Raw genomic sequence first — 10,607 nt, forward strand, 5'->3', positions numbered from 1 at the left:
TAAATCTTTTTTTTCTATTTTCCAAATAAGATTTCATTAAGAAAATATATGAGCAAATGCTTGATCTATACTTTTAGGGTGGGCAAAGACATTTCAAGCTTCTCATTTCTCCAGGAGAATAGTCGAGATAGTTCTTTCTAATTTCTATAGATTAAGCACATTCGAGATAAAGCCCACCGGAAAGCGCTTTCTCAGTTCATTTGAGCAGGTTGAAAGCCTATTGACATAGTGGGTAGCGATAGGTATATTCTGAGATACACATTCTCCATTTTCATCTCATTTTACGGATTTAACTCCGCACGGAAGCGGATACCTGGAGGGAGTAAGAATTCAAGCAGTTTACTTTAGCTACCGATCTTATCTACTGGGATAAAAATTGTATCGTCATAACATCATCTTTGCTAGACTACCGATCTTATGGCTTATAGAAAACTGAGATCCCTAGTACGTTCAGATATTGCATCAGTGAGACATGTATGTATCGATAGTTTTCTTTGTAGATAATTTCAATATTTTCATGTGCTGTACATATTCCATGCCAGCATTTTACCCTTCAGCCTAACAATTCAACAAATCCTATTTCAAAACTGGACATTACAATGTCTTCCATGGCCAGAGGAAATCTTATTTCTCTCCATTTTCATGTTTAACTTAACAATGCCCAGCAATTCAACAAAATCGCTTTTAAGATACGACATTACAATTTCTTACATGGCCGGATGAAATCCTTTTTCTCTCCCTATATGATTTAATTTAACAAACTAGATACCTTAAGACGACAGCCCGGAGGCTTTATACTCTTTTATGCCCTAACCCTAGCACTGTCCTAGTTCTCTCCATCTTGTATCCCCTGACAAGATAGCCTCTTCCTCTTGAAGGCAAGCATCTCTGACTTTCACCAGAAACACCATTATATACTCTTCAGAAGGTCCAGGAGATGATAACATTTGCCTGCTTCCTCAGAAAAAGTAAAAGTTAGATAAAATTATCATGGGAGTTCATCAACAGATATCAACATGTAATCCAGTAAACTACGAAAGCACATCATAACTATAAACACACATATTCATAACACAGTATGATGACTCTTTAAGAAGAACTTCTTTTTTTTTGGAACAGGAAAACATAGAGTTAAAATATCTGATGCATATACAGAGATCGAAGAGCCAGTGCACTATTGTAGAGCCCACTTGGAATCGAATCAATCAGCTCATAAACTGATGAGATATTCTAATCATCCTGTAAACCGTTGTCACTCGATATAAAGCTCAATTTACAACTTTTCACCCAATTATCAAGTATTTGGATGATTCAATAATACAAGATCATCCTATCACAGCAATTGGGACTGCAAATTTTAAAGTGAGCTAATTTTTTTATTGAGATTATATACACGAGGAGAATACCTTCATAACCAGATGAGCTGTTGATTTGGTTGCAATTGGGCCCTACAAGTCCACAAAGATTATAGCTCATGTTGCCCTAACTGTAACTGGTGATAACTTATAGACAGTAGATATTATGGACCAAAATCAAATTGATTGCATGATAATTTGATTTCTATACAGAATTTGCTAAAATGAGCATGATAGTGCCACTCTAGTGCAGTACTCCATGTCCAAGTAAAGCTGGAAAGAGCAGGAAAATGTATATTATTTCAAAATAAAACAATCAGCCAAACTGTTTCAATTCTCCAGAGACAACTTCATCATCCATAGTTTTACGAGGAAATGGAAGGGGGGCGAAAAGGAATTCTACAACAGAAAACCCAAGAAATGGCTACTTTAACCCCACTAAAATTCTGAGACATTTATTAGTATCACAAACTGTTTACCGTATTTCCTTAAAACTAACAATGTTGTGTTCAATTTCTAAACACAATTTCTAGTAAATGTAAAATGCATTATGCATGTACAATTTATCATAGTTGATTAAAAAAGAGAAGGACAACAACAAGATGGAGCATTTACCTTCTGTGATTACTTATGATGAGCTTCTTCATCTGTAATTACCTTCTTTGGTTTGCTTTTTTTTTGCTGATATTTAGCATATGAATACCACACACCACCAGCCGTGTTAATGACCAATCCTGTAACGTTTAAGGCGCGTACTTGCACGCCGCCAAGCAGGATAAAACCAAGAGTCTAGAGAAAAGGTTACGGACTTGTTACTATACAGATGACTGTTTTGCTAGGTCGTAATAGAAACAATCGAACTCATTAAAGAAGTATGCTTACTGTTGATCCGACACCCTTGAGAACTCCAACAATGGTGGTTGTAAGAGCTGAGTTGACTATAGTACACAAGAACATGGTGAAATTAAGAACGATTCCCATCACCAACGAAAGAATGAGAACCATTAAGAACGAAAACGAGATAGCCTGTCCAATCAAAAATGAAAATTAGTCAGAAATAATAGAATGTTTCGATTGATTGAAATAGTAGCATATTTCTGTAACATAGATAGCCTTGAATGTATGTTGAAAAGAAATCAAATTTTCTAAAATGAGATCTCTTATTTTTAATTTTGTGATCTACAGCTTAGATTTCCCAATTGCCATCTGAAACGTTTAGTATGAATAGCAAGCTAAAACTCTTGGAAATGCAGTAACCACGAAGTGCCCTAAACTCCAATACCTCAGAAAACACACCAATAGCGTGCCAAATCCTCCTAACTGAAGTTAGAGCTGGATATCTAATTCAAGTAAGTCAAAATTCCTTACTTGAGTAGCACTACTGGTAAAGTCAGGTCCCGAGAAAATAGATACGGCAAGTTTTACAATAAGATACTGGAAACAAATTCCACACTGTGCACAGGGATGGTGAACAGAAAAAAATGGAGTAAATTTCGAATTTTGAAGAATTAAAAAGTTTAAGAATCCTTACCTTGTCGAATAATAAGTACACACAATTGGGAAATTCCCCTGTGGCTATGATAAGGAATAGAAGAAATGGAAGAGATAAAAATCCATTATAGAACATTAGCTCCACTGAGGATAGCCCATCCTCTGCACCAGACTTCTCAACGAGTACCAAGTACATAGTCTACAAACATAACCACTGTTTTGAATGAGATCAACAAACAAAGAGAGCTGAGGACTCAGCCAGTCCAAGATCAAACTAACCTGGAAAAAGACAGATGTGAGGGCCATAGTGTACCCAAAGAGGTCAAACGAGAAATCTCCAAGTGCTGCAATGATGACCCCGAAAGCAGTAAATAGGACTGAGAGAGACACCTGCAAAAAGACAGGCAAAAATTGTAAGGATATGCGACAATTATACAACTAATGAAGCATTTGTGCAGGGAGGTAGTATGAAATAGTGGAAAAAATTATTGTTGCCACAGCCACTGTTTACGTAGGACGTCAGCAACTTTACATCATTACTACACGACAATAAGTAATTTACTTCATCAAGTTTGCAAATACATAAGAAGAAAACAAAACAAAACAAAAAAGCAATGAGTTTGTCTATACACAAGCAAACCACAAACCTGTGTTGGAGGCTTCCCCTTTCCAGAGAAAAATCCAGCTACCAAGACAGCAAGTGGTGTAAGTCTCTTCAATGCGATATACATTGGAATGTTGACCCCTTTTAAGCTAGCTAAAGCAAACGCCACATTTGCATTGTAGAACAATGACACGGGGAATAGTTTTTTTGCAGTCGCCAAGTTTAGTTCTTTAGCTTTTACATACCCCATAACACGGGCAAAGTGTATAAGAAAAGTTGTTGCCAATTGCTAGAAGAAATCAAAGAAAGTTAACAACACTCGTATCAGTGATAAGAAATTTAGATTGTACATAACTTCGGAAAATAAAAGATTTATTGACAGTGACATGCACCTGAAGAAAGAGTAGAGTCATTGAGTGTGAATACTGCATCAAAACAGCCTTATTGATAAAAACCATGGCCATAGACGCGATCCCATAGGAGATGGCAGAGAATAAACTGAAGCATACACACACCAGACGTAGAGTTAGAAACCTTAAGAGTTTAGACTACCTCCTGGGACAGCAACGTACATGTGAAAATCAAAGTTATAACTTATAGTTTTCAAATAGGATGGCAGGACCAAGAGCAATCAAGAGACGGATATATCACATGCGATGAAAACAACAGTTATGATCACATCTTTCACGCACTATGGCAGATAACAGGACAAATATTCTTATCAGTTTTTCCCATAATCTTTCTCACCCAATGCATTATTTTTTTTATTTGTTCAACAACATTCTGTTTTTCTTATCAAGCCTGTTCAGTTTTTGGTGATATGTTTATATACTATAAAGGTACTATTGTTTTACTATCAAGTATCAACAGATCGAAAGATATTTACGGCCACATTTTCCAGAACCGTAGTCCCCTTCTGTAAATTTGAACATAACTCACCTTAGCAATGCACAATTGCCAAATAAGATTCCTTTTGAGCATCAATTCATGAGAGCCATCAAACTGAAATGTGACAAATTCAAAACCAAAGATTCTAAGGTTGGACTACTAATTATGATTTATTTACTTGAATTCAGTAGTCTATAACACCTCAAACAATAACAATCAAGATCTCAAGACAAATTTTACAAAAAGTACAGTTGCGGAATCAAAATAAAAAAGAACTTGCTGAGAGAGATAACAAACCTCAAATACGGAACCGTTTCTGCAACAATGACAGGATCCATTTGAATGAAAACAATAGACTAAACCCTAAAATCAGTTGTAGCCTTTCAAATAATAAATCTTGACCAAAATTTACAAAACAAAAGAGGGTATTAATTTGGATCTAAACAAGAACAATAGTACATTGTTACGAGATAGAAAGTGTAGAAAAGGTTAGTTTTACTTGAAGATGAAAGAATGTTTGATGTAAGGTTTGCAAGAAAAGCCTTATGATATTTTATGGGTTTTGAATTTCGTGTTTGAAAGCAGTGAATTCAATTAAGTGAAGTAAAATTATTATCTTTTTATGAAAACGAAGGGAAGTAAAAAATATAAAAAATGATGGAGAGAGAAATAAAATGTGGTAAAACGAAGATATTCACAATTTTGGCAGTAGCTGGGAAATGTATAAGAGTTTCTCCGATATGACGTGCGTGGAGATAAATGTCAAAATCTATCTAGGATACATATTCATTTTCGCTAAAATTATTTTCCAATCATGATGTCTTAAACCAATGTATAGATGACATTGTTTACCATCTTAATCAACTTTTAATTAATTAAATTAACTTTAATATATTAACTAACCATTTTTAGTTTTACCAAAATCTTAATTATGTAAAATAAAAATTATACTAATTAAATGAAGAGTTCACATCCAATATCGTTGGAGATGAAAAAAATTTCTCCCTAATTTTAAGGAATAACAGATCGGGTGTCTTATTTGTGTTGTCATATATGAAGCACACACAATGATCATTGGAGAAGCTCTAAACAGCTATTCTAGACATACTTCGAAAAAAACAACCAGAAAAACGGCTTCTCACATATTTTGGGTATTTGTGGGTTTCAGTGGACCCCGCCCCTCGGGAGTTTAGCTGGGGCCACAAGTATTTGTGTGTGGCGGTTGTTTTGTGGTTTTTTTGCGCGGTCGGTTGAGACTTTTTTGATGTATAAATGACATGAATATGGGCACTTCCATGTGACAACTCTGCTTGCTGCTAACAAGTAACAACTAAGGCTGGTCTTTGTACTCAACAATTTCGAATGACTAGAAAAGAACGAGAATACTAGATATCGGTACACAGCATGTATTGTCCAGTCAAGTTAGATACCGGTCCTTGACATGGAGCGCAAGTGGACGGAGTTCTTATATGGTTGTTATTTAGGTTTCTGATCGGGTATTACGCATTTTTCAATTGTCAAGGTTTTTCCATGGAAGTCATTTCAAAAAAAAATTTATATTAGTACCAGTTTTTGTTAATCATTTCTGAACCTGGATTTTGTATGCTCAACTGTTTTCTTCTCGATTATCATACCTATTTTTGCACACCTAAAAAAAACTTTTTGTTAATCATTTCTGAACCTGGATTTTCTATGCTCAAATGTTTTCTTCTCAACAAGAATGTTCGGCACGTGCGTATGCACGTGCTTGGATCAGTTTTTCTAGAGCCTATCCCTTAACCCACTCAACAGTCATCTCTACTTCTCCTGCTTAGAAAAAAAGAAAATAAAAAAGTCTCCACTTCTCCGTCTACTGAACTGTTCTCTCTCAAAATTGCTTCTGTCTCACTGCCATGAAATCTCCTCGCAATCACTACTAAGGTTTTATTTTATTACTGTGATTCCTCGGATTTTGATACAAACCTCTTTTTGTTGTTTGATTATCAAATGTAAAACAATCTTGTTGTAAAGGTTGAGGGTTAGTTTGCATTGAAGACCCAACTAATTCTTCAAGGGCTATATATACATATATATGCAGAGATTTCCTAAAAATTGGATATGATCTTAACACCTTTTTTTTGAAATTGGTATTTTCTATTTTGATTCAAATCAAAGTTCTCTCTGATTCAACAATGGTGAAATAAACTAAAGCCATTATCATCTCCATCAAAGTATAGTAAATCACCAATATACCCTCCGATTTGTTTTTTTACAAAGCATAAATATTAGCTTGGGGGTCAACAAAAATGAATTCGACGTATAAATCTGAGTGTAACCATTTTCTCCCCTGTCATATTACCATTTTGCCCTCACATTATATTTCCATTTTCGATTCTATTGTGTGAAGTTAAGGGCAAAATCGGAAGTTCAATTTTTACAGCTTCAGTTGCTACAATAAGGGGTATTCCCTTTATATAATAGAATAGATTAAAAGAAGCTGCGCTATTAACCTTGAGAACACATTGTATTATAAAATTTGGGAGTTCACGGGCATGTTCTTATGTATATGGAGTTATTCACTTTTATAAAGTTCAGATCCCAAATTGATCTGGAAAACCATAAACTTTAGGATTCTCTGCAATGTTGTGATCCATCTATCACGTTTCTTTGTTTCCCATCTTGCGTTTTGGCATTTGGGATGGCAAACGCCTATAACTTATATGGTGGATGGCCTTTGATGTCGTATGGATCATGAAGACCCGGAGAGTGTTTGATCCTTGGAACAGTGAGATTTTTGGTGTAAATGGGGTTTGACGTTTTCTTTACCCAAAAATCGGTTTAGATTTTGTATAGCAGTTACCAGAGTTATTTGTTGAGTGCAATTAAATTTTTAAGCCCTTGTAGCATAATTCCTATGCATATTGTCAGAAGCTTTTTGACTTTTTTTCACGGTTTGCTAACTGACTAAATTTTTTATCTCCTTATGCACAAGGATATGATCTTATTTGCATATAATCAGCTAGAAAACAACTACCAGAACCATCGGCAATAAGATGTATCCGCCTGTGTGTTATGTACTTCCCAATTTCAAAGGTAAAATATAGAATTTTTTAGTTTCCTCTAACATGATGTTATTAGTACAACTAGAGTTATTTGCATAAATTTTGCTGGTAGGGTTCTTGGTTTCATTCTTTTTCATCAATGTCAGCATTTTCTATTCGAATTCTTGATAAGAGTTTTGAAATTGTAGTTATATTTGAAAATTTAATCATTTGACTACTTAGATAAGATTTATGGCTACTTAGTACATTAGTGAACCTTAGTTTCAGGAAATTTCCTATACCGAATATATTTGATGATTGTTTTGGGGTAAAAAGTGAAAAAGAGAGAGCACCAAGTACACCATCAACTTTTTCGTTCGGCAACCTATATGGGAAAAACCTAATACAACAAGTAGGTCATAGTAAACACCATTGAATAAGATTATATAGAGAGTTTATCTCTTTCTCTTCCACAATCAATATGTTTAGACTGAAAACCTATGAACCTAATTGTGTAGAAGAGCTCTTGAACGATCTCAAAAATCACTATCCAAGATCAATCTAGTCATGTACGAATTAAGAGGATCCGAATCCTAACAAATATGAAACTTGCGATCTATCTTTCAAGATGCGAATTCAACAAGAACAAGTCTTATTATTTATCTCAATTAATAAGGACTTAAACTATCTAGATTGATAATGTACTACTTGTGCTATTCATACTATACAAATAAAACAATGTAATGCGGAAAAGCAAAAACACAAGACACCAGAAATTTTGTTAACGAGGAAAACTGCACCTGCAGAAAAACTCCGGGACCTCGTCCAGCTTTGAACACCATATTATATTAAACTGCTACCGACACTATAGCCCACTATCATACTTCATACTGGAATGTAGTTGAAACCGAATTAACCCTCTAAGCAATTCAGTTGCAATCGTATCCCTTACGTCTCTTGAACCTCGTTTGATTTTACACACTTGATTCCCTTAGTTGACGTCCTTTATAGCTTAAGAGTTGCTTCAACCTAATTGAAGACTTCATAAAAGCCTATTTGATTTCCCTTTTTATTTTTCAATCTAGGTTTGGAAATCTGTTTACAATAGACAAAGTCCAGTAAACCTCACGAATCCGGAACACTTACAATCAGTTAGCTGAGAAGCCTGGATTACTAGCCACATCTCAAGAGTAATCCAAACAAATCAAAGAATAGTTTATATATCAATCTTGAGGAATCACAAAAGTATAGGACGAAGTGATTTCTATCTGTCTCGTTCCTGATCTAAGATTACTAAAACCTCAAAGATCAATAAAAATACGATTCGGATACACAAACTATCAAGTAAAAGATGGTCTGGTCGAGCTTCACGGATCCCTAAGTAAAATCTTCAAAGTCATAACTTAACTATGTTTCACAAAGAAACCTAGGTTATAGAGTGCCACGAATCGAGAAATCTTGTTGCATGAGTCTCTCTCTCTATATAGATTATCAAGGCTCCAGGTAACTTTGAATTCAATAAAGGGTTGCTTGGAATTCAAGCGAACACTTTATCAGTTTAGATTAAATTTGTATTAAGAATCCATGTAACATGTCAAAATTCCGCTTTGAAATTACGTAAAAGAATATGCACTTTTAGTCCAGGGTTCTGGAATCGTGCACAATGACGTTTCATGTTGGCAAGAATGCCTCTTAAACTTACAAGCATAAATGGTGTTCAATAACACTGAAAACTTAAACCATGATGCACAAGCTCAAGAAATTTTGTGAAAAAAGTTGTCTTAAAAGTGTTTATAAGAGTTGTAGCACAACTGAACACATTTATAAAACAGTTCGTGAGTTTATGCTTAAATCAGAACTGCAGTAGGCATACCAACGGAAAGTCCACAAACGTAGCCTCCAAGGTTATGCGTACTGAGTATGTGTACCTTAGCCAGCTCGCAAACTTAGAACCCAAGGGTACATGTACTTGGTATGCGTACCTCCTCTATTCCCGAACTCATATCAACAGGGTACGCGTACTGGGTCTAAGAAAACTTTCCTAATAGCCAGCCATAGACAACATATAATTTCTTGGGCAATTTCCAAATGATCAGTGATGTATTTTCAAATGATGATTGTAGTTGAAGTGGTAAAACGGATTCGTATCAGACTTGTGAAGAAAACAATTTTTCTAGATTTAAATTAAACACGCAAATAAATAAAATAGTTCAAACCTTTAGAGAAAAACACCAAGACTTGGATTCCACCATTGATCCATTATTTGATAAATTCTAATAATTAATTCATGCAATTTTTCTTTTAGAGTGATTCTAATATTATGCCTTTTGTAGATTTTTGAAGTAATAAATGTAAACACCAAGCATGAAACATCATGAGTCTTAAACTAAGCATGCTCCATCAAAATGAAACACAATTATTCAATAAAAATCAATTTTCCAATAAAAATCAATTTTCCAATAAAAATTCCATGCAAATAATCATGTAATAATATTGCAAATAAATAATAAAGTTAGAATTATACCATAAATAAGGACCAATGGCTTCCTCCGTCGCCTTGGCTAAGGGGTTTAGCTCCTCATCCCAAAAACACACTCACAAGATAAATTCATGGCTAAAATAGGTGTTTTTATTGATGTATAAGATGAAACAGGAAATTGTAACGCTGTGATAGTGTTACAGCGTCACCGTTACAAAGGGGTCACTGTTACAAAAGAGTATGGTAATTTAAGACTATTGTAAACGATAACTATCTACTGCTGTGAAACAACAACAGTGGTATTGAAAATAAGTCTGTTGAAGAACGACGGACTCTGCGAGTCTGTTCTTCGTGTTCTTCAGAAGTTTTAATGGCAGCAGCAGCAGCAGCGCTGTCTCCTCTATAATTGCTTCTCCTAGGCTCTCATCGACTCTAAACTCTCTCCTAAGGTCTTCCAAACTTTTCTTTGATGTAAACCAACACTTATATAGCCCAACAGATCCATAAATCTCGACTAAATATGCGATTATTCTTTTTCTTCTTCTCATGCAGTTGAAACGATAATCGCTTCTGTTGAGCTTTTTCACGTGCTGTTGGATATAAAATAGCTACCAAACTCTTCCATAATCTTGAATAGGACCATTATATGTTAATCCAGCGTCAAAGTCCTCCAGAAATCTCTCAAAAATATTCTAAAAACCCAACAGAGAACACGTCTCTCTGTTGGAAACTTTGAAACCCTCTCTCGGCCATTCCAGCCCAATTGGTTG

At 35.0% G+C, this 10,607-nt stretch overlaps 1 protein-coding gene across 2 annotated transcripts; it reads right to left on the bottom strand.

Annotated features, from left to right (window-relative positions):
- Window positions 1-559: 559 nt before the first annotated feature.
- Window positions 560-4,943, bottom strand: LOC113301864 (UDP-galactose/UDP-glucose transporter 7-like). Of its 2 annotated transcripts, XM_026550706.1 has the most exons (9): window positions 4,636-4,942; window positions 4,390-4,452; window positions 3,843-3,948; window positions 3,494-3,739; window positions 3,126-3,236; window positions 2,887-3,045; window positions 2,238-2,381; window positions 1,971-2,144; window positions 560-951 (listed from the first exon to the last, which is right to left on the bottom strand). In XM_026550706.1, exons 3-8 carry the CDS (start codon window positions 3,912-3,914, stop codon window positions 1,980-1,982), a joined length of 897 nt encoding a protein of 298 aa, XP_026406491.1. In that variant the 5' UTR covers window positions 3,915-3,948; window positions 4,390-4,452; window positions 4,636-4,942; the 3' UTR covers window positions 560-951; window positions 1,971-1,979. The 2 variants fall into 2 exon arrangements, with proteins under 2 accessions (XP_026406491.1, XP_026406490.1); XM_026550705.1 differs by lacking the exon at window positions 4,390-4,452 and having other exon boundaries at window positions 4,636-4,943.
- Window positions 4,944-10,607: the final 5,664 nt, after the last annotated feature.

Source organism: Papaver somniferum, chromosome 8, assembly GCF_003573695.1.
Source record: "Papaver somniferum cultivar HN1 chromosome 8, ASM357369v1, whole genome shotgun sequence".
Lineage (NCBI taxonomy): Eukaryota > Viridiplantae > Streptophyta > Magnoliopsida > Ranunculales > Papaveraceae > Papaver > Papaver somniferum.